This window comes from Spermophilus citellus, assembly GCF_964194105.1.
Source record: "Spermophilus citellus genome assembly, chromosome: 3".
NCBI lineage: Eukaryota > Metazoa > Chordata > Mammalia > Rodentia > Sciuridae > Spermophilus > Spermophilus citellus.
In genome coordinates, this window is record NC_138184.1 from 110,269,297 (window position 1) to 110,293,310 (window position 24,014).

Sequence of the window (24,014 nt, forward strand, 5' to 3'; positions counted from 1 at the left end):
AGCCTGAAGTTCCATAGCCAAGTAGTGGCTTCACCATTAGTTGCACAGTTCCCATCTAAACAGAGCTGGTAGACATCACAGACGCTGTGGCCTGAAAACCTTGAGACTTGGTTTATTCTGGGTAAACCACTTCCTGAGGCTTTAGTGATAGTGTTTTAAATGTCAGGCATGGTGCTAAGAGTCTTACCAACATCCTGTGAGGTGACTACTATGATTACATTCATCATACAGAAGAGGAAACTTAGAGAAGTCAACTTCTAAGCCCATGGTCACACTGTGCTAATACCTCCCATCCTCTCTGAGTGATGAGCAGGGAAGGGGTCTATAATGTGGAAAAGCAAGTATAGGTGGGTGGCAGGTCCTATGATAGGAGAAAATACCAGAATGATGTTATTTTTTTTCAAGTGTCAAATTCTTCTTAGAGGGATTCAACTTGGTTCAGTTCTGTCTCTGCCCTTGTAAGTCCTTGCTCTCTTTCCCATCCTGCCACTTGCTCTACTCTACATCTCCTTTCCCAAACCTCTGGAAAGAAAGAGTTTGGCTCCTTGCTGGGCATGGTAGCACATGCCTGTAATCCTAACAGCTCAGGAGGCTGAGGTAGGAGGAATGAAGGTTCAAAGCTAGCCTCTGCAACTTGCAAGGCCCTAAGTAACCTAGCAAGACCCGGTCTCAAAAAAATTAAAAGGGCTGGGGTTGTGGCTCAGTGGTTAAGTGACCTTCAGTTCAATCCCTGGTGGTGGTGGTGGTGGTGGTGGTGGTGGTGGAAGAGGAGGAAGAGGAGGAGGAGGAGGAGGAGGAGGAGGAGGAGGAGAAAGAGCTTGGCTGCTTGGCTCTTGGACTCTTCCCATCCATCTCCCTTCTCTTCATTGTCTCTAGCTATGACCTTTGGACCACAAACCGAGGTTGGTTCTGAAGCATAGAGATGGGCTTTTCTACCCTACAACCTCTTTCCCCTTTAGCTGCACACTGAGTTCTCCAGCTCTGCCTGGCTCTGCCTTGCTGGGGCTGGTCTATGTGGAGAGACTTAGACGGAGATTGACCAGATGTTGGGGAAGCAGTAAGCTGACAGGCAAATGGACAGACAGACAAGTCACTGTCCTGGCTATCCTTCATTCCCAGTCAATCCCCGTAAAAGCTTCACTCCTAATCTCTAACCTCTCTTTAGCTATGGCCTGATTGTTACCTAAGGTTTCCCCACCTGTACAGAGCCTCAGTTTTTTCATCTGTACTATGGATATAAACACTCACCTTCACCAGATGGTTGGAAACTGAATGATATGACAACCTGGGGACACAGGACCAAGTGCTAGGTATCGCCCATCCCTTGAAGAGACCCCTGTCTCTTGGAGCACCATATGATGCCTGCTGAGTCTCTCAGGTAGCTATAGCTCAGGGATAGAGGTGGCACAGACCTAGCCCCCTGGGCCACTCTGTTCCTCTGGGGATCATAATTCCTTCGAATCCAGTGTGTTGGCCATGCTCTATGCTGTTTTCAAGGCCTGTTCCAGCTATGTCTCTCTCATTCATCAGACCAGGAGAATTGCTGCTAGGCCAGGTCTGTGCTTGGAGTCCTAGAAAGTGGGGAACCCTGTAGCACTGTCCCCTTGTTATGTCAAGAGTCTTTTAACAATCAGAATTAGGGAGTGAGCATCAGGGCCTGTGCCTGGGAATAGTCACTTCCTTTCCCAGAAGACTAGGGAACTCCCAGGGTGGTAGCCCCAGAATCCTCAGCCCTGCCCTCACGTCTTTTACCCAGCTCTGGCTGAGGTCCATGGCCTATTGCCAATCTGATGGCAGTGGGTGTGTCAGCCACCACTGGAATAGGGATACAAGGATAGGTTTTAGAGGTCTCCTCCAAGCCCCTTAACTTTCTTCCTTCCCCAGGGAACAACAGAATGTGCCCCCCCACCCCCCACCACATTCCCTCAACACCCCGCCTTGGCCCAGGGCTTTGGTTCCCACAGTCCTCATCCAGGCGGGGCTGGCAGCAGGTGACTGGATGGCGCTGAGAAGGGCAGGGTGAGTGGAGGCGTGGGCCCCACAAGTGCACTCCTCAGCCAATCAGCAGCCTGCCCAGCCGGTGGATTCGGTTACAAGCCCAAGATCACCCCATACTCCAGCCTCCTTTCTCCTCCTCCTGCTGCTCCATTCATTGGCCCTGCCTCACAGGGCCTGCTGGACATAGCTTCCGCTGCCCCCCACCCCCACCCCCGCTTAGCTGCTGCCTCGTGGGCCGCCGGGGGCTTTGTCTGACCAGGCTGGGCTAGGGCAGAATGGGGGTTCTGGCAGTGCTGCTAGGGGTGCTTGGCTTTCTGGGGTTGACTCCAGGGGGCTCCCATGCCCTCCACTGGGATAGCACTTCTTGCCACTTGGCCAGATCCATCCCTGGCAGCCCTTTTGGGTCCTTGAGCTTCCTGGGCAAGGATACCCAGGGACTGGCACTGTTCCACGCCCGCTGGGATGCACACAGAAGGCTGCAGGTATGTAGCAGGCTGGATGAACCAGAGCTCACGGCAACCTTCGGTACTCTCTGTGTTCATGAGATCACCCAGGGCTTCTTCATTCACACCCCCGGACCTGAGCTTCAGAGAACACTGGCCATGCTTCAGAGTCAGTGGGAAACCTGCCGAGGACCTGAGGAAGGTCCAGCAAGGGCCAGGGAGAAGAGAATGGCAGGGCAGAGTGAAGCACCTGGCAGAGGGCATCTGCGAAAAAAGAGAGGCTGGACCATGCCTGGCACACTGTGGTGTGGAGTTGGAGACTCTGCTGGGAACTCCTCGGAGTTGGGTGAGCCCCAGGGGTGTGAGCTGGGTATCTGATGGGGGAGGCACAGGCTTCAGCACTGGATCTCACTTTCCCAGTCTGAGTGTCCTTTGAGGAGTGACTTAACCATTCTGAGTCTCAATTTCCTTATCTATAAAGTGGGGGTGACCATGAGTCTTATCATGGGACGCTTAAGTGATATAATAGATGCAGAAGGTCTTATTCAAACCTGGGAGTCCTCATTAATCACCATCTGAGGGAGGGAATAGACTGGGGAGGATTCACGTTCTGCTGAGCCAAAAAACCTGTACCCATAAGTCTAGGTTCGAATCTCAAATAAGCACATTCATACTTAGCAAGTCACTTCCCCATTGAACCCCAGTTTCCTCACCTGTAAAACGAAGGTGTGAGTTTGGGCGTGGGATGTGCTGGGCACTCAGGGTGTGTTCAGTAAAGGGAGCTACTGCTTGGACTGTGATGGGTTACTATCTGTGTGGAGGGTTAGGGGATGATTTGGCACCTGAGTCTGGTAGGTCAGCAGTACCTCATTTTGCCAGTAAGAAAGGCTGTACTCTATCTGTATACCACTCCATTACACACACATTCCTAACTTCAGAGTTTTATTTGGAGCATGAGCTTGGGAACCCTAGGGGAAGACTCCAATTCCCCTAAGGAAGATCTTTCCATATGCTCATGGGTGGGCTGTCTGGCACTGGGATTTGCCCAAAAAGGGCTGCAGACTGGCTGTTCTCTTGAAACTTTGAAACAGAGGCTCTCATAGAGGGAGAATGACTGGCTTGAGTTTTATGTCAGGGTTTTATGTCAGGGCTGGAGTGAGAACCAGAACTCTGTCCTCTTGATATCAGGTGAGCATAGCTGGTGGGTGTTACCCAGGACCCTGATGAGCTGGTGTTCTTTCCCCTCCATGCAGGGATCTTCCAGGGCCCTGATCTCTGCTGCCGGGAACATGACCGCTGCCCACAGAACATCTCGCCCTTGCAGTATAACTATGGCATCCGAAACTTCAGATTCCATACCATCTCCCACTGTGACTGTGATACCAGGTTGGCAGAGGGTCTAAGGCTCAGGGACAGGGCAGAGTAATTCTTAGGATTCCAGAGAATCCTAAAGATCAGCCAGCATGGACCTCATAGTGCTGATGGAAAAACAGAACTGAGAGAGGGAAGGAACTTTTGAACCACAAACTTTTGGCTGATAGTGGCAGGGTGGGTTGCTGGAAGAGCCAGGAGCTCTCTCTACTACGAGGATCTGAATGCTGACTCTGGGGCAGGTTCCAGCAATGCCTGAGGAACCAGCATGACTCCATCTCGGACATTGTGGGTGTAGCCTTCTTCAACGTACTGGAGATCCCCTGCTTTGTGCTGAAGGAGAAGGAGGCGTGTGTGGCGTGGTACTGGTGGGGAGGGTATGTGGCTGCACCCCTTGAGTCCTTTCCCAATCAGCAGGGAAACCTGGGTTTCAAGTCTGGTGAGGGAGGGCTGTCTATCCTTCAGGGAATGATTTCTTGTCAGGCTTGTCCTTTCCTTAGGGCAGGGTTCAGGCACCTTCTTCAGTGCCTCCCACAACCCAGTAAGATGGGGAAGGGGACTGGCAGATATATTTGGTCTCTTGGGGACAACTCCAGGGGTTTCTAGAAGCACCCTGGGGACTTCTGGAGGCAGGGAATCTTGGTCATCAATTGCCACCAACTGCCATCTTCCAGGTGTAGAATGTATGGCTCGGTGCTCCTCGCCCATCTCCAGCCCACTACCTACTACAATGCCTCCTGGAGATCCCCCATCACCTCCCTGACTCCAAGTCCCCAAAGCCTAGCCCCCACCAAATTGCAACAAAAGCAGCACCCTCAGAAGAGGCAGCCACAGCTAAAAAACTCCAGGTACCCCAGTCTGGCCAACACCACAGTCTTCCAGGCCACATCCTCCAGGACTGATGTAGCCCCCACAGCTGAGACATGGGCTCCCCATCCAGTTCTCCAGCACCTAAAACCTCAGGGTAAGCTCAGAATCTAGCCTTAGGAGTTCCTGATATGAGGGGGGTGTCCTCTGTGTGCATTTTGGTGGGTGAAGTATATGTTGTTTATTTTCCTGCTCCAAGTGCTCATAGGGTATCCCAACCTTTACCATCAAATCACACCGAAGTAAGGGATTTTCATAATATGCAAATTTTATCTCATCACTTCACATCTACTGAGCTCTTCTCCTGTGATGTCATGGCTACTTTTTATCACAGTTGACAAAAGTCCCAATGACCAGTGGTCCTGAGGCCCTATAAACCCCATCCCCCAGTCAAAATTCCAGTTTAACAAATTTAATTTGGCTCCTCAAATGCAGTCTTCAAAGACTGGAGATGTAGTTCAGTGGTAGAGCATTTGCCTACAGTGTGCAAGGCCCTACGTTTGACCTCCATCACTGCAAAAATAGAATAAAACCATGCAGCCTGCTCTTTTTCCTCTGAGCTTTTGCTCATACTGTTCCTTCTTTCTGAAGTACTCTCCTCCCTCTTCCTCTCTCAGCCTCAGCTTAGCAGTCTCTTCCTCCAGGAAGCCTTTCCTGTCCTCCCTCAGCAGCAGTCTGGGTTTCCCCATGGGACACTTTGTATATGTGTGTGTGTGTGTGTGTGTGTGTGTATGTGTAGGGGCACATCCCACATGGGCAACACTCTAAGAGCATGAAGGGCAGGAGACAGAGACTGTGTTTGTGTGACTGAGCATATATTCTAGTATTTCTCCTGAATGGTGGCAAACATTGGTGAGGCCACTCTGGTATACTAGGCAACCCTCATGACCATATATCCCCCCAGGTGCCCACAGGGCCTGCCGTAGCTTCCGCCGCCTGGACCAGTGTGAGCACCAAATTAAGCCCCAGGAAACCAAGTTCCAGCTGCTCAACAGTGCCCGTGGGCCCCTCTTCCACTGCAACTGCACACAACGGTGAGGCCTGCAGGGCTCCCTGGTGGTGGGCTGTTTGGAAGGGGCACCTTGCTGGTGAGGTTCAAACCTAGCCTGAGCCTAACTCTGCCCCCAGTCTGGCACGCTTCCTGAGGCTCCATAGCCCACCTGCAGGTGCCAACATGCTCTGGGAGTTGCTGGGCACCACCTGCTTCAAACTGGTCCCTTCACTGGACTGTGCTGAGGACAAAGGGTAAGTGATGGCAAAGCCAGGAAATATGTTGTTGTTTTTTTTTTTTCCCCAAGGGATGGGTTACCTATACCCCAATTGTGTGCCTGGGCCAAGCGGGTGGGGAAAGGGTCAGGAGGTTTCTCAGTTTCTTTGTCATCTGTCCCCTATCCCCTATTGCCTCAGATCCAGTTTTGCAGTTGGCCTGTTGGGGTTGCATCTTGGCTCTGTCATGTAATTCTTGTATGTCCTTGACAAGTTGATTCACCTTTCCAAGCCTCCATTTCCTTATCTGTAAAGTGGTTATACAAGCCAAGGAAACGTCTTGTGTGATATACCAAGACTTGCCTGAAACACAGTAAAATGCTTAATGTTCATTCCTAATCCACAATCTCATTTGGATTCTGATTCTCAAAGCCAGCCCCTTATTATTCCCACTTTACAGATGAAGAGGAAACTGAGGCCTGCACTGGCTCAGGTTCCCATAGCCAGGTAGTAACAGAACCCAGGCCTCTGGGGACCAGATCAGGTTTATTCTGCCTACCTTCTAGGTATAACTGTGCCCTTTCTGCCTTGTTGTGACCTTAGCTTTGCTCCTGATCCTCTCTGGGCATTGATCCCATTGTCTGCAGAGTAGGCTGGAATTCTGCTAGTGCTGACCATCTGGTTCTCTTCCAACAGCTGTTCCAAAGACCCAAGGGCCATCAAGGTGTCAGCACGGCACTTGCGGCGACTTCAGAAGATACAATTCCAACTCAGGGATAAAGACACAGAGGAAGGGCAGGCATGGCCATTGGAGCCCGCAGGGACTCCTGTGTCATTCTACAACCAGTGCCTGCAGCTAACCCAGGCAACCTGGAGACTTAATGGGCAGCAGAAATTCTGGAGCTAGTGACCTCAGTTCCAGTTCTCTTGAGCATCAGCTTGGACCTTATCCCTAGCTTGACCAAGCACTGGGAATCTTGGCCTCTTCTCCGTGGGTTAGACTGCAGCATGGCAGAAGCTCTTATGGAAAGCCGGGAGGCTAGAAGTGGGGGACCTTAAGGCTCAAATACCAGAGCATGTCTCCTGCAGTGCTGGGTGACCTTAAGCTGGTGACAAAAACCCTCTGTGAAGTTTTGTGAACATGGTATTCAGGAGGCTCACTCTAATGCCCTGGGCTTAGGGTCTTATACAGGAAACTTCACATTTGAATGGAAATGGGGAGAGTAACTTATTGCAGCAGCCCCAGGAGGTCCCAGAAGGAGGTACATGCGTATTCATGTTGCAAAATTAATACATGTCTCAATAACCTGCCTAGGAAAGCCCTAGCACCTTGTCATGAAGCCCAGGGCAGCTGGTAGGAAACTAGGAATGTACCTGCATCTGAATCCAGGGTGGGGGCACTGGAGAGGGCTTCCAAACTCCTCTCTTTCTAGGGGGCTCCTTCTTTTAATAGCTGATACAACCTTCCTAGCCTAGGCCTGGACCATTCTTTCTGCCCTAAACCTAATTCAAATCTGTTCTGTGCACTGGGGCAAAGGACCTCCCTCCCCTGTTCTAAGCCTTGACTTCCTCCTCTGAAAAGGGTGTGTGTGTATACCAGAGCTACCTCATAGTCTTTTGGGGATCAAGTGAACTAATATATACATACTTATAGCACTTAGCACCTAGTAAATATTCCTTCTCTAACACAGCCAAACTGCTTTGGTGTAAAATCCTGAGAAACTGATGTAACCTCTTGGAGACCTCAATTTGCTCTCCCATGCCTGAGTCTAAGAATGGCACTGAACCCATTTGGTTGTGGTACAGATTAAAGGAGATGGCATGAATCCCATATATAGTACCTGGTAAATGTCAATTCTGTCATTCTCTTACCTCTTTTTCTCTGCTTCTGACTAACTACCCCCATCCCCAGACTGCTAAGAAGTTAGGAAACAGCCAGGAGTGAAGCTGGAGAATTTAATTCCTAATGGATGTACTCCAAGATTAGGATTTCTGCCAGTGCTCCCCCACCAATCCAGATGGGGGTCCAGGCGGGGCTTTGCTGATTATCACAGTTAAAGTGCCAGGACTGAGTTTGGGGGGACCCTAGTTGGCCACCCCTGGCCAGGACAGAGTGGTAGGTACAGATACAGCTGGAGCAGCAGCAGAAGAGAGGCAGGCAGGTCTGTGGAAGATTGAGGCAGAGTGGTGGCCCATCTGCCCACCCCATCCTCATGGCCCTAGGCCCCCTTCCTCTAGTCCTTGACGTCCCTGGGGACTGGGAGATAGGCTGTCAGGGTCAGAGGTCTCCCGATCAGGTCCCCAGGAGCCACCACCACCAGGATCTACAGCCTCCAGACGCAAAGCTGGCAGCAGGCCCAGGCTTCGAGGCACAGCTGGTTGAAAGGCCCAGGGGCCAGGAAGCCCAGAAGGCCCCTCCTCACTACTTCCCCAGCTGCCACTACTATTGCTCTTATCAGGGGCCACCCAGGGCAGCCGGCGGCTCTGGGGTGATGGGCTACGGCTGGTACCACGGCGTTCACGGGATGAAGGCCGAAGGGCAAGACCAGGGAAACGGGCCAGGCCTGGACTGCGGCTACGGTGTCTCTTGGACTTGCCAGGACTGGGGCTGCGGGACTTGGGTGCAAGCAGCTCCAGAGTGCTGTCATCCTCACCCTCTGAGCTGGTGCCCGAGGTGTCTGTGCTGCTGCTGGCTGACTCCGAGGTAGGCAGCGAGATCTGAGGGGAATGCTGGTTACTGAAGCACCCCACTCCCCAACCTGGCCACAGAGGCCTCTTGAAACCACTCCAATCCTCCCATTGGCAGACCTAGGGAATTGGGCTACTGGTCTGAGGTCTCGGGGTAGAATGTGGAGGCTTTGGCATTTGAACAGGGCCTTTTGGCATTCCATGACCCTGCAGTCTGGCCTACTTACCTGGAAGGGTTCAGTGACACCAATGAGGATGCTGTGGTTGTGGCTATAATAGCCCAGGATGAAGTCTCCGTGGCCTTTTGGCAGCGATTCTTCACTGAATGTCACCTGGTGGGCCCAGGGGTATAAGCCCAAATTGGGATTAAGGAGGCTACCTCAAGATGAGTCTTGAGGTCTCCCTACATTCCCTTTCCTTCTAAGTACCTGGTAGATATTCCCATCCACGTCTTCATGTTTGGCCCAGACATAAGCCACATAGTCCTTGCAGTGGCGGAAACCCACCTGGGACAAGAAGAATGAGGACTGTGACCTCTAATACCGCATCCCAGTAGTCTCTGGGAATAACACCAAACACTGGACACAGCAGTGACCCTCAGCTGTTCCTCCAGGGCACTTCCTCCCCTAATACACCAACCATCCTTGCCCTTCTCACCCTGTACAAGCCGATCCAGTCCCAAGAGCTGCGGGCGAACACTGTTTCCATGTGATACTTTACTACAGCTTGCTCCGGCCGCACCCACTCATCTGCTACCTCCAGACGCACCAGTGGTAGGTCGTCCCTGAAGGCAAACTGTCCAGGCAAGGCAGGGTTAGGGGGCAATCTCAGGGGAAACCCTCTAGCATTCCACACACCCGGGGTTCTTGGGTTGGAGTCAGCACAAATCAGCTGAGACAAAGGAATATGAGGCCATCTCATAGACTGGGAAACTGAGGTACAACAGGTCTAGGATAAACATCAAGCTTTCTGCTTTCTAGCCCAGGATTCCTTCTACCCATTGCCTCCTCGGGGAGTGAGTGGAACACAGATTTGAGGCCAGTAGACTCTCGCAGTTTGATCCTGGTTCTGCGTTGCACTTTATGCAGTGAACAAGCTCTTCAGCCTCTATGAATGCCAGGGCCCCTGTCTATAAACTAGAGGCTCTTATTTAACACTTGGGGGTGGTTCTACAAACTTTACAGTATAAAAGTAAGTAAGTAATAAGAATTTGCCTACATGTTAGCAAGGGGGACAGGCAAAATACTATGATATATTTGGTATTCTGGGATAAGCTGAATACTCCTGAGCTGGCAAGAACAGCACACTAACAACTGCCTTGTCATCAGTCCACAAAGACAAATTATAATCATGAGTATCCTTCCCCCAGGATCAACCGTACTGATGGAGATTAGGGGAGTCACCTAAATGGGTGGGACTGCAGGGGTGGCAGATAACCAGGGTACTGGCTCTACTGGTGTCCCTAGGAGAAGTGCTCAGGTGGTGCCAGCTTCAGGCCTTTGTCTGCTCCCCTGTTGATCTGGTTTCAGGTTTCCTTCCCTCAGTTTCTAAGCCAAGTTATTCCAGAAGAAACTGGCACATTCCCTTCCTGTCCCTGGGTTTCTAACAGATAGTCTGGTGGAAATGGCCTCCATCTCCTCCCAAGGTCAAAACCCCTGCTAAGCCCTATTCTGATGGCATTGCTTTGGATAATACTTAAGGTTCTCTGAGCCTCAGTTTCTCTCATCAGTAAAACAGGGAGAAGAAATTGGACATTTAAAAGGACGACACACGTAAAGTGCCCTACACAGGGCCTGACACATTGTAGGTACTCAACAGGTAACATTTTTTGAGGGAGATAGTCTTAGAAAGAGCAGGAAGGACAGGGTAAAAGGAGCAATTTTATGTGTGTGTGTATGTGTGTGTGTGTGTGTGTGTGTGTGTGTGTTTTGCTAGGAATAAAACCCAGGACCTTGTACATGCAAAGCAAGCATTCTACCAGTCAGGTTCCTGACTGAGGGTTAAACCTCAAGTCCAAGTCCTTTACCATAGGTCATGGGAGGGGGAGGCCAGGCATGGGCACATTTCCACTTCCTGGAGACATTGGCCCTTGTCCCACTTACTGACGACAGGACAAAGTTACCAGGAAAAACATTTTCTGACCTGCAGGATTTCTTCTTATCAGATTGACAGAACTCAGTGTAGAGTTTCAGGGTTGGAAAAACTGGATCTAGCCTGCTCCACTTCTGCCAATGAGCCTTTCTTTGTATAACTTGGGGTCCATTAGGAACCTCAGATTCTCCCACAGAAAAAAAGGGAGTTTTACTACATGATTTTTTAGATCTGGTTCTGACATTCTAGAATTCTTCCCTCCCTCCCCATCTTTTGTTTGTTTATTTTGTTTTGCAGTTTTGAAGACTGAACCTAGGGGCTCTCTATGACTGAGCTACATCTCCAGTCCCTACCTCATTTTTAAAAATTCTGACAGAGTCTCACTAAATTTCTGAGACTGATTTTAAACTTGATGTTTACCTCAAACCTGCCTCAGTCTCCCAAGTAGATTACAGATATATGCCATCATGCCCAGCTGGATTTTCACTTTAACAACCAGGAACCTCAACTCTAAAAACAATATAGTCATCCCTCAGTATTTGTAAGAAATTGGTTCCAGATGCCTGGTGGATACCAATATCCAAGAATGTTTAAATCCCTTATATAAAATGGTATAGTAATGTGCATATAACCTTGCACATGCTCCTATATATTTTAAATCATCCCTGATTACTTATAATACCTACCAATGCAAATGTTGTGTAAATAAAGTCTATACATGTTCAGTACAGATGAAATTTTTAAAATCTTTGTGTGTGTGTGTGTGTGTGTGTGTGTGTGAGAGAGAGAGAGAGAGAGAGAGAAAGAGAGAAAGAGAGACTAGGGATTGAACCTGGGACTTCACAGATGCTAGGCAAGCACTTGACCACTGAGATATTCCCCTTCCCCTTCCCCTAGTCTAAGTTGCCTAGGCTAGCCTCAAACTTGTGATCCTCCCGCCTCAGTACCCCAAGTAACTGGGATAACAGGAATGTACCACTGTGCTGACAGGACACAATTTTTTTTTCTGAATATTTTTAATTTGCAGTTGGTTGAATCTGTGGATGTGAACCCATGATACAGAAGATGGTACTAAACTCTAGTAACTATTTTGAGTTTGGCTCTTTATTTTTTATATCTCTATTCCCCTTCTCCATTACTACCTTACTGTCATAAGGCCGGGCATACAATCAGATGGTAAGTAATAAATAATGAATGGTATATGGGGGTTTTGAGTAACATTTTGATTTTGCTGATCTTATTATACATGTGAATTTTAACATGTTACCCTAAACCTTTCTTGGAAGAAGGGAATCAGTCCAAGTTTAGTAGGAAAGGCATGTACTCTCCAATCAACTGACTTGGGTTCAAATCCTAACTCTTCTTACTTAGCTGTGTAACCCTGGACAAATGATGCTATCCTATCTCTGAGTCTCAGCCTCCTTGTCTGAAAATAGAGATTATAACCCATTCCCATTCTGTTAGAATAAATAGATGCTACTAAAGGCAGATGCAAGGGGTTACAGGTGGGCAATGGGAAGCTGAGCTGGGCCAGAGGATGTCATGAGGGGAAGATGAGGTCCAAACTCACCTGCAGGACAAACTGGGCAGCTACAGGCTTGTGGTCACTGACTGTGTATTCCATGTGGCTGCGGTAGCTGTGCTGGGTCACTTGAAGCCGGTGGCTCTCCCTTCCTGAAGGACTGGGACCTCCACCTGGAGCTTTGACCTTCCACAGGATACGATCTGTCCAGGCTGGTTTCCGCTTCTTAGCACTGCAGTGGGCAGAGATAGCCTGAGTTACAGGGGGCTGTGCCTTAACCTCCAGCCTTGCCTCCTGCCCCTCTTCCCACAGTCTTCCACAGGAGACCTCAGCCCACATCTTCATCCCATTTCAGAGCTTACCTGGTATCATATTTGTTGGTACCCACATCAAACTTGAAGGTGGGAGCGAAGTTAAGGGGCCCCTCCTGGAAGCCCTTCAAGATGGGCCAGGTGTTCTTGGCCATGTTGAGCTGTGGAGGTCCAGAAGGGCAGAACTGGACAACAGCTTGGAACCTTCCAGCACCCGGGAGTAGGGATGAGGGCAAGGACCATAACCTAAGGTACAGGTGTGTCCCAGGAATATGCTCTGTGTACTTGGGGGTTTGGAGTGGGGGCTAGGATTCCCCACCTGATCCTTCTCCCAAAGCTGATGGAGCTGGTCACTGTCAATGGCAAACTTGACAAAGTGCAGGTCGAAGCTCTCAATGCGGAAGTTCAGGTCCCCAAACCAGAATACAAGGCTGTTTGAGGGTGGGGGTTCAGTGGGTCAATGGGGTGGAAGGATCCAATCCAGATCCTTCTGGACCCCCATCCAACCCAACAGCACTGGAGCCTCTAAAGATGCCAGTGGGTGAGTGGGTGGCACCAGAGCCTTCAGACATCAAGGAGCAAAAGGAAGTAGAGGGGTGAGTCTGGAGGAAATTAGGTTCCAACCTTCAGTCCCTCGAGGCCCTCGAGGCCCTCAGCAAAGCTACACCCTTAAAGCTCAGCCCCCTCGATCAAATTGCTGTCTTTGTATTCCCACAAGTACTTTGGATGGTCACTCACCCCAATAGGCCTCTCTCCACAAGCATCACCCAGAGGGTGCTCCACACACTGTCACTAGCCTTCACACCTCCACCCACACCTTGCCGCCTTGAAGTGGCAGCCACTTGGCTCATACTCGTGATCCAGGATGCCGTGGGCACCAGGTCCCTGGAATTGCTGGAGGCTAAGGATGGTTTGAAAGTTATCCTTCCGCTGCTCGGCCTTGTCCATGTGTGCTGGCAAGTGGCAATTCAGGAAGCAGAGCATGTGCCCGAAGGCTGCCAGTCGTATGCTCACTCCACCTTTGTTACCCTAGGGAGGCCGGGTTGGGCAGGTCATGGGCGGAGCCTAGGCGAGGAAGTGAGTCGCTGGGAGGGCATAGGAGAGGATGAGGGTGGATGAGGATTGAACAAGGGTGGGTCCTAGGAAAAGACGCAGAACTTTGGGACAGGGTGGGTAAAGAATAGGGGCGGGGTCTAGAGAAATGGGGTGTGATGTTGTTGGTGCTTGGGGAGAGGCAGGCGGCTGGATAAGGGGGTGCAGCGTAAGGAGGAAACCTTGCAGATGCATGGGGGCCAGGGGACTAATTAAGGGCCACCTTTGGGGCTATTCCCTCCTGGACCTCTCCCATGCTCACCCAGTAGCCACCCAGGCCAGTGCGAGTGCAATCGGTCTGCACATCCCTCAGGAAGGGCAGGTGATAGTACTTGGCGAACAGCAGAAGGATAACGCCTTGCATCCTCACAGTACTCACCTGCAGGGAGAAGCCGGAGGCAGACACTGCTTTTGAGGATTAAGACACAATACCTTGTCCCTATCTTGCCCACGGGACTACATAGGCCCAGCAGTTCCCACAAGAGTCAGAAAAAAAGATGGGGCCAGGAATCCAGAAGCTCTTCCAAAGGGTGAGGGAGGTATTACCAGCACAAAGTTGAAGGGCCCCAGGGCATCCATGAAGAGCTCGCTCCACTGGTCAGTGAAGAGAGCGTCCTTGAGTCTCTTGTTGATCATGGAATTCACTTCCTGCAACCTGGGGAGGTACCAGGGTGGGGGCAGCCATGGATTGGAAACCCCTATCATAGTTGAGGGCCTATGAGGCCTGAGGGGCTGAGAAAGGGGTATATGAACTTTGCCCCTCACCCTATGGCGATCATGTCTGCACCGTCACTGTCATTGCCACCGCCCAGGTGGAGGAGGGATGTGACATCGTCTGGGGGCATAGCGGTGCCCACATTCCACGTGACCACAGTGATCCTGGGGGTAGGGGTATGGAGAGGTTACTTCTGGGCACCACTTACCCACCTTCCCCTGCCCTCCCACAGGGCTGTCTCTGGAGAGGCAGATGTGGGTAAAATCCTTTAGAAGAACCCACACTGGACCCAGAATCCCTCCTACCAGATTCTCCCTGGTGATATACACTGAGGTCGGAGCAAGTCCCTTAGGAAAGGATGATGTCTTTTAAGTGTCCCAAAGTGGGCCCAGCACCCCTCCTAGGGACAAATCCTCAGGGAGGCACTCTGAGTCAGAGTAAACCATCACCCTGGAAGAATGGCTAGTCTCCAAGCTCAAGGTCCACTCACCGGAATCCAGGGTCGCTCTTGCATGTAGGCTGAGCTGACCAAGAGGAGGAGGATGAGGAGGATGACGTGGATGTAGATGAGATGGTGACTGGGGCTGGAGCTTCTTGGGTCTGAAGATTAGGGCTTGGGCACCTGCCAGGTCCTGCACCCTGGGTGACAAGCCCTGCACTAGAAGTGCCAGGTCCTGTACCCTGGGTGCTAGACCTGGGGAGGGCCACCTCAGGGGCTGGGGTGACACAGGAAGAGCAGTTGGGAGATCGGCTGGGGGAACGGCTGGGAGACCGAGGTGGCTTGGGCAAAGGTGGGGGCACAGTCTGACCTGAGGAACTCCCTGGCCGGAAGGTAGGGGACAAAAGTCCAGGGGAGTGAGTGCCAGGCTCTGGAGGGCCCTGGCTCACATCCAAAGGCAGGGTCTTGGGTGGCCGTGGATCCTCAGGGCTGTTGCGGGGGGCCTCAGGCCGGGCTCGGAAGGAGGAAGAAAACCGGGGATCTTGGGAGGTTTGGATGAAGGATGTGGAGCCTGTCGGACCAGATGCCTGAGCTGGAGGCTGGAGATGCCCTTCAGAAGTGGGGAGAGGTCTGGGGGCTGGGGCGTCCCTCTGTCTAGCTGGTGTCCATCCTACAGAAGCTGGAGCTGAGGCCATGGCTGTTGGAGCCAGGGTCTGCTCCTGAGAGGGTGACAGAATTGGACTGAGCACTGGGGAAGGACTGGAGTGGGGCTGGAGGGGCTGCTCCTGAGAAGCCAGGGCCAGGCTTAAGCCTGAGGCTGCTAGTGCTGGCTTGGGTCCCACAGAGGTGGGTGATAACTGCTTCTGGTCCCTGGAAATTGGAGGCAGAGTAGATGGGGGAGGCCTTGGCACTGCTGAGGCAGACATCACCAGTTGCCCCAGGGATGCTGGAGCCAGGACTGAGCGTGAGGTGGCTGGGGGAGGCTTTGGTCCAGCTGAGGCAGACACCACCAGCTGGCCCACAGATGTTGGAGCCAGACTAGAGCTGCGGTGGGAAGGAACTCTTTTCTGTCCTCCAGGAGTAGACATTGGAGCCATGATGGGTCGGGGAGATGCCAAAGCCAGCCTCGGCCCCTCTGAGGAAGGTGACATAGCTGTGTGTGGCCCCACAGGTGCTAGAGCCAACTTTGGTTCCATGGGTACTGGGGCTGCATTCTTCTTTGCTGGGAGCTGAAAATTTGAGTCCACTTTGTAGAGGATCTCTTTTTGGTACCAAGAATTAAACCCGGGGGGAGGGGCACCTAACCACTGAGACACATCCCCAGTCCTTTTTTATTTTTAATTTTGAGACAGGGTCTTGCTAAGTTACTTAGAGCCTCCCTAAGTTTCTGAGGCTGGCTTTGAACTCTTGATCCTTCTGCCTCAGCCTCCGAAGCTTCTGGGATCACAGGCGTGCGTCACTGTGACTGGCTTCAGCTTCTCTGAGCAAAAAGCTCTCTCCCCATCTTTGAAGTCTAAAACCTGTTTCACATATGGGGAAACTGAGACCTGAATTGAATAAAGCAGAGTGAGCCTAAATCTGAGGGTTCTCCTGTTCTTTCTGGCTGGAACCCACTCTGTGCCTACCCTGAACAGTTTCCCTGGGGAAACTCATTGTAGTCTCTTCAACTCCCTGGCCAAGGGCAAATGACCTGACATTCCAGGTTCACCCACACTGGGTCCAGCCTGTTAAGTACTTCTCCTTTTCTCCATGGTGGCCAGAAACCCTCAGATCCTGTGTCGTCATAGTCTGTCACCTCCCGGCCCCGTTCCCCCAACAAAACATCCCCAACTCCTTGGTCAGATTCCTCCCTGTGTCATCCATTATCAAAGCTCCTCACAGGGGCAAAAACTGAGGACTGAGACTAGCCATGTACATTCCTGGCCCAGCTCTGTGTGAATTTAGGCAAGTACCTTTGTGCTCAGAGCCTTGGTTTCCCTGTCTATAAAGCAAAGGGACTGGGTGAAGGGTCCTGGACCACACCAGATTCTGAGGAGTCTTGGTCTCATATTCCCTACATGTTGTGGAATTAAACTATCCTCACCAAGTGTGATTGTACCATTCTGAGGAAGTTGATCCTGATGTCACACCTCTCCATGTCCAGGTCGTACCTTCCTACCCTCTTCACCCTCTCCCCCACCTGTGAGGGCAGACCACCAGGTATCCCCTTTATGTCTGGCAGGTAGGGGACAATAGTAGGGTGCTGCAGGGATCCACTCTCCCTTTCCCATCCATCCTCTGTTTATGATGTCCCGTCCCCAGAAGACAGGATAAAGTGTCCTTTGTCAGGGAGGACAGAAGAAGGTCTACAGTCACCCCAGGGTGGCCCCATCCCTGCTTCTAGAGACGCAGTTCTGTCTATGTCCTATGTCCTTCTCGGTTCAGAGAATCTGAAACTGTGCCTCCACCTCCCTTCCCAAACTCAAGCTCTTTGAGGCTGCGTTTTGGGCATCCTTCTTGGCTCCAAGTGTCCCACTGTGTACCCCCCCACACCGCCTCCAGCACTAACAACTTAGACATCCCAGATGTCACAGTTTTAGTCTTCAGAGACAAGCCTCCTCATTTTGCAATAGCTCAGAGAAGACAAGCAACTTGCCCAAGGTCACACAGCAAAGCTAGAGAATAATTGGGTCCCCTGACACCCAGTCTAGGGCTCTTTGGGGGATTCCTGGAAATGGCTAACTCCATCTCTCTCTCTCTCTCTGGGCATTCTGTCACTGACCCTCAGCCTCCAGGGTGACCTCTTTGCTCAGCTCATGCTTGGTGGGCACAGGAGAGTGCCAGTCCCTTATCCAGGGGTGCCAGGGTGCCTGCAGTGTGGGGGGCGTGAGACCAGGGATCAGGAATGGGGGGCTAGGTTTTGGGGGTCTTACCTTGGAGGGTGTCCCAGTTTGAGAAACCCCATGTGGCCCAGATAAGGGGCCCAATCGAGTCCCAGTCCCTGGTCTCCCGCTACCACTGTTGCTCTGGCCCTCCATGTCTGCAGCCCCCAGCAGCCCGGGCTCCCTCAGGCTCTGGCTCCAGCTCCTCCGCTCCCGGGAACCAGTGATGTCATCAGTCGTTTCAACCTGCTGAGAATTTAAAGGCACAGGCACCCACTTTCCTGCGTAGAGGTGGCCCTCACAAGGAGGCTGCCCCCTGGGAAAACTTCAAGTTGGCTGCTGAAGCTGAAAAGACCATGGGGGTCAGAGAATGCCCATCACCTAGCCCAGGTCCCAACTGGAACCCAGGAGTAGGCATTCTGTTTACCCCCACCCTCCTGACAATAGGCCTGGCCAGACCTTCTCCAGGGAGGGGCATTGACACACCTGCAGGTGAGACAGGGACAGGTGGTTCAGAGGTCAACAACCTCTCCAAGGCCTCAGAGACACCTGAGTCCCTGCCCTACTCTTGTAAACTTCCTACCTCCCTGTTAGCCCAGGCCTTGCCTTGGCCCCCACCCTTGCCCCATTTTCAGGCCTTGGTACCTGCCCCCCTCCACCCTCCCTCCTGCCTGGCTCCATTCTTTCCCATTCCAGAGCTAGACACTCAGGCTCCAGCCACTGGAGTCCTTTCCCATCTCAACCTCAGCACCAGCCCCTCCTCTTCTGCAAACACTTCGCTGCCTGCAGCAGGCCCCACATCCAGGCCTGTCCTAGCCCAGCTTCTCAGCTTTCCCTTCTCCAGTACTCACTGGGTGTGGTTTGGGAGGGAACTTCCTCAAGGTCACCTGGTAAACTAGGAGGGTCTCCTGAGTTTCAGTGAGGATACTCAGTAACCATGGGGGTAGGTAGGGGATGGGTACTGGGGTGGAGAAAGGTCCAGGAGTGGGGGATTGGACTTGGCACCAGGGTCAAACAGGCCTCAGAACTCCAATGGCTAAGACCTTGCACAGGGCCTGGTCGCAAACAGGCCTAGGGGAATGATTGCTGAATGAATGAACAAATGAATGAATGAATTAGAAGAGTGAATAAGTGATGAGGATCAGATTTGGCCAGGGATGACTGTGGTCTATGATTCTGTCTCTTCTTCACACTCTCTTCTATTTGCTTAGCAGTCCCTGAAATACCAGTTTCTTCAGAACTGCTGGATTGCTTGGGGAGAACTGAGCCCACCCAATTCAGGCTTAAAATGTTCAGAGTTCTGTCCCCAGAGCTTCCAGTTGGTTGACAGTCACATCTGTATTTTCATGGGCCTCTGAGGTCCCCTATGTGAAGGTCATGGGGATGCCTCATTCTCCTTTACTCTCCCACCTCCACTTGGCCGCCTCTGGATCTATTCTATATTTCCAGCCCATATCTTTATGAGGCTGGAATTTGAAAAGACAAAGACAGACCATATTAAGGTACTGTAATAGAAAGGTTTTTGGACAGTGATGGCAGAGATAACAGTGCTAATGGTGGAGGTAACTGTGATGATGGGTATGATGATGTACATAACTAACAATGGAAGTGAGGAATTGACAGTGATGGTGGTAAACGAAGAGAAAGTGATAGTGATGGCAAAGGCAAGGTGATGATGATTGGGATAAAGGTGATTGTAGAGATAGTGCAGGTGTTGAGAACAGCAGTGGTGGAGGTGATAACAAAGGTACAGATTATGGTGCTGGTAATGGAATGAAGAGAAAGTGTCATTGGGGATAAACAGAGGACAAATGGGGGGCAAAAGAGATGATGGGGTGGTACTATGATGATGGGAGAGGTGGTGGTGGGGTTGGAGTTGAGGTAAGGTGGCAATGAGGGAGGATGTGAGAGTGGACATGGAGGTGATTATTAGAAAGGGAAGAAAAATTTGAATTCACCTTGCCCAGTCCTCTGACTCCTATTAAACAAGTGGAAAACTGAGGCCCCCAAGAGTACCAGCTTCTGATGCAATTCTGGAGGGGATGGGAGGAAGATACAGGCCTCTGGGACCACTCCTAGGGTTAGGACAGGGTACCAATGCCAGTTGGAAGCTACGCAAATGTCATGCAAATGACTGCACAGAGAGCTCCTCTGTGCCAGGAGGACAACCCAGGATTTCTCATTATCTCCCCTCCCTGAGCTCGGAGCTGGCAGGGGACTTTATTTCTGCCCCTGTTACTGATTTACCTGGTGAGGTCACTGAGATTCTTGACTTGTGTAAGGGAGGTAAAAAAAACACTAGATGCCTCCATAGTTTGCTGTGAAGATAAAACAAAATAATAGATACAAAGTGTTTAGCATAGAGCCTGGCATAAGCAAGCTCTCAGTAAAGGCTCTGTAGTTATCATCATCATTATCATCATTTCTTCATCATCATCATCATCATCATTATCATCATCATCACCATCATTATCTACTCCAGCCCACCCATTTGGTAGATGCTGAAACTGAGGCCTGGAATGGTTGTATTCCTAGGAGGAAGGGGAAAGGAACAGGAAGGGGGTGGTGGAGGGTGGACCCCAGCTGAGAAGGGAGCAAGTAAGAGCTATATTTGAACTCCTGGTATGATGACTCAGGAGGTTGATAACAGGCTCTGGGGCTCAGGGCGGCAGGCCGGGGGCAGCTGCCAGGGAGAACCGCCCCCCTGGAGACGGCTGTCTCTTGAGGCTCCTCCTGGCTCCCTCCTTTCCTTCATTCTGCAGGGAGGAGTGGTGTACCAAGGCAGAAGGTACAGCTTGGCCAGCCCCTTTCTGGAAACTCTTAGTGCTTCCCTTTAGGCTGTTTGAGTGATAGGAAGGGAAGACGGGTGGTTGACAGTTATCCCATTTACTCTCCACAATTACCCTGAAAGATTGGTCATAAGACCCATATTTGACAGAAGAAAAAACTGAGACCCCCACAGAGAATGGAGCACTAGAGAGGGAGAGGATAATTCTGCTTTGTGGAAGAGATGACTATTGAACCCTTGCTTGGAAGGAAAGTACACGAGGCCAAATTGAAGAGGATAAATGCCCTGGGAAGCAGAAAGAATGGCAGGTGCAAAGAGATGGGGTGTAGAAGGTTCTGGCTGTGAGAGGAAACAAAATTTGGACATGTGCCCTTCCAGCCTTTTGGCTCAGACTAAACACACCATGAGCAGGGGAAAGAAAGAAATAAAAATTCCTTTTTCCTCCTCTTTGTTCTCCTTTTACTCCTTCCGTGGGTATTTGAGGATGGCAATGGTACAGAAGGGTTTGTTCTTCCTTCTCTGGTCACCCTGACCCAGGCCCATCCTGAAGGAGGTTCCACTATGGCCACTATGTGGGAAATGTCTAGAAAGACATAGAGGATGAAACAAGGTATTGTGGAAAGGTGACAGAGGTAAGCATTAGGGAGAAAGAGGTGAACAGGGAACAAAGGAGCATTTCTTTTCCCAAGACTTCAAATTTCCTTGCTGGTAACAAGTGCCATATGTTATATGTTATATCACTGCCCCTTTGTTTCTACTCTCTGGGGAAGGTCGTCCTCACCCCCCCCCCCCCCCCCCCGCCATTCTGCCACTCAGGAAATGGGCTTGAGAAGGAGTGACTTTCCCAAGGTCACACAGCTGGGGCTGAGCTCAGGCATCCCTCCTCCCTCTCCTTGGCTCCCCCTCCTCCCAGGCAGCCTGGCACCCGCTGTCAGCTGCTCTGAAGTGAGTGGCTATTTTTATTCTGGTGCGAGGGGATCTTGAGCAGCAGAGCCATGTAGGTTAGAAGGCTCTAGGACACCCGTCCTTAGCAAGCAAGGGAAAGCTTACTGCAGGGACTAGATTGTACTAAGCTTATCTGGGGGCTCTCAATTCTTGCAGACTGACTGCCCTGCTCCCATGTTTCCAGAAGCATCTCTATTGGGGTTCGGAACAGAACATAGAGTCACAGTAAACTCTGGTTATGACCCTGATACCACATCCAACTTGAGCCCTAATCTTGATGTTGACTGAGCCCTGATCTCATGTCAAGACTGAGCCTTTACTCCATCTCTAGACTAAGTTATGACCATTGCCTTAGAATAAGCCCTGACTCTAGTCACATACTGAGCCCTGATCCAAGCTCAGCAAAAGGCCAATCCCAATTTGAGACCTTGATTCTGGACCTAGACTGAGCCCTGATCCTAACCTAAGACTGAACCCTAATCCTAACCTAAGACTGAGCCCTAATCACAGACTGATCACTAACCCTAGTCCAAAGTAAACCTTGTTTTTGACTGAATCCTGACTCTGGTGGAAGCTTAAACCCTGATCTTGTTCACTTCACAAACTGAGCCCCAAATTTAATCATTGACTGAACCCTGATCTCAGACTAAATTCTGACCCTGGGTGGTGCAAACTTTGGATTCCTTGGTTATACACTGAGTCTTGACCTCTGGCTATGTCCTGAATTTGGTAAGAGTTTGAGCTCTGAACTTAATCACGGAGTTTTGTGAAGTCTGAGCCTAATCATTCCAACCCAGACTCAATTCTAAACCTGCCCCTTTCAAGGTGCAGGAGACTCACCCCAAGGTGCTCTGCCATTGAATTATATCCTCATGCCTTTTTATTTTTATTTTGAGATGAGGTCTTGCTAAGTTGCCAAGGCTGGCCTGGAACTTGATATTCCCCTGCCTCAGTCTCTGGAATCTCTGGGATTGCAGGTCTATGCTACCAAAACCTTAAACCTGTTCTTAATCTAAGTGTTCACTTGACACTATTTGAACCTGACCCCATCACAGCCTAAACTCTAGTCCTAGCCCTATTTTGGCCTAGATTGCATGCTTCCACATAAGGGGCATTAATTATGAACAGAGATCTTTCCTGGGAGATTTTAGGCCTCCTGTACTGCTGATTGCCAGAATGTTCCTGGTACTATTGTGGCCACTGTCTCCACTGCTGGTTCCACTGGCTGGCTGGTCAAACCTCAGCAGCCCAAACTATGGCCCCTTCAGGCCACAGAGTCCAGGTTAATGCAATGAGAGTGGTTTGGTGGCATTTGTCCAATGAACAACAAGGGCCCATGGGGGCACTGGGATTTGGCTCTGTCAGCAAAAAAACCACAGGCTCTGTGGGGCCTCTGGCTTCAGTCACTCTGGGGCCCTTGCTGGGGTAGTTTGGGGTTGAAGTAGAAGCAGAGTAGAGGGAACTAGTGGGATATGTTCCATTGTTTTGGAAGAGTTTACCATTTGTGTTTAAGTAGTACACACTTACTATAGAAAATATAGGAAAAAGCATAAAAGAGAAAAAATTTCACCTATAATTTTATCCACCAAGAGATGATCATTTTCACTTTTTGAATTGTTTCCATCTAGATTTTGTCTAGGCATATGTATTCATACATACATTTATAAAATTCGTTGGTGGCTATGTTGTCATCACAACATTCATTGCAGTTTGTCTTCGTAACAGGAACCAGAATATGATTCACTTTAAGAAGGGGTCTTGGGGACTGGGGATTTAGCTCAGTTGGTAGAGTGCTTTCCTCGCATGCACAAGGCCTCTGGGTTCAATTCCCAGCACCACATACACACACACAAAAATTGACAAATCTTACTGTATGTTAATTGTACCTAAATAAAATTGGCACAAAAATTGTTTTAAAAAAAGCAGGGGGTCTTGGGTAGAATGCTTGCCTCACATGCTCAAAACCTTGGGTTCAATTTCTAGCACCACACAAAAAAAAAAGGCGGGGGGGGGGTGTCTCAGGGTTGGAGTTGTAACTCAATGGTAGAGTGTTTGCCTAGCACATGTGAGGCAATGGGTTCAATCTTTGGCACCATAAAATAAATAAATAAATAAATAAAGTTATTATGTCCATCTACAATTAAAAATATTTTTAAGAGAATAGGTTTCAATTGGTTAAGCTGAGTTTTAAAAATCATTGAGCCTTTATTGTTTAAGCCAGTTTAAGTTACAAAGAGCATCACAACTTGCAACTGATATTACTATATTGCAGTTTCGAAGCTTTTTTGCTTTTGTTACTTAATACCATAACTATGAACATTCTCCATGTCATTCAACATTATGATACATCATTTTAAACAACTGCATGGTTTTCCATTGTGTGGAACTACTATCATTTACTAAATTCATCCTCTGCTGTCACAAACTTACAGTATATTTGATAAACAACCTTGACCTAACAATTGGTCCCTTCTCTGATGATTACTTTGGGGCAAATTCTGAGCAGTGGAATTATAGGGTCAAACAACTGTTTGTAGGGTGTTGACATACTGAATCAAATTGCCCTTCAGGAAGTTTGGATGAATTCATACTTCCATGGCCGTGAATAGTGTTAGAGATAGTCAACTCCAATCATATTCTCAATGTACTCATGCATTTATAGAAAACAGATATTAAA

At 50.2% G+C, this 24,014-nt stretch overlaps 2 protein-coding genes across 2 annotated transcripts; one reads left to right on the forward strand and one right to left on the reverse strand.

Annotated features, from left to right (window-relative positions):
* The first annotated feature begins 803 nt into the window (after positions 1-803).
* On the forward strand, positions 804-7,672 carry PLA2G3 (phospholipase A2 group III). Its single transcript, XM_081287290.1, has 8 exons — positions 804-902; positions 1,885-2,787; positions 3,695-3,827; positions 4,055-4,189; positions 4,487-4,776; positions 5,584-5,713; positions 5,808-5,924; positions 6,582-7,672. The coding sequence occupies exons 2-8, from the start codon at positions 2,274-2,276 to the stop codon at positions 6,790-6,792; spliced, it is 1,530 nt and encodes a 509-aa protein (XP_081143416.1). The 5' UTR covers positions 804-902; positions 1,885-2,273; the 3' UTR covers positions 6,793-7,672.
* A 177-nt stretch (positions 7,673-7,849) lies between these two features.
* INPP5J (inositol polyphosphate-5-phosphatase J) lies at positions 7,850-17,800 on the reverse strand. The gene is made up of 13 exons (XM_081288288.1): positions 17,656-17,800; positions 14,795-14,943; positions 14,355-14,468; positions 14,136-14,244; positions 13,852-13,968; positions 13,351-13,526; positions 12,817-12,928; positions 12,549-12,658; positions 12,235-12,418; positions 9,231-9,368; positions 9,002-9,079; positions 8,801-8,905; positions 7,850-8,603 (listed from the first exon to the last, which is right to left on the reverse strand). The coding sequence occupies exons 1-13, from the start codon at positions 17,758-17,760 to the stop codon at positions 8,097-8,099; spliced, it is 2,004 nt and encodes a 667-aa protein (XP_081144414.1). The 5' UTR covers positions 17,761-17,800; the 3' UTR covers positions 7,850-8,096.
* Positions 17,801-24,014: the final 6,214 nt, after the last annotated feature.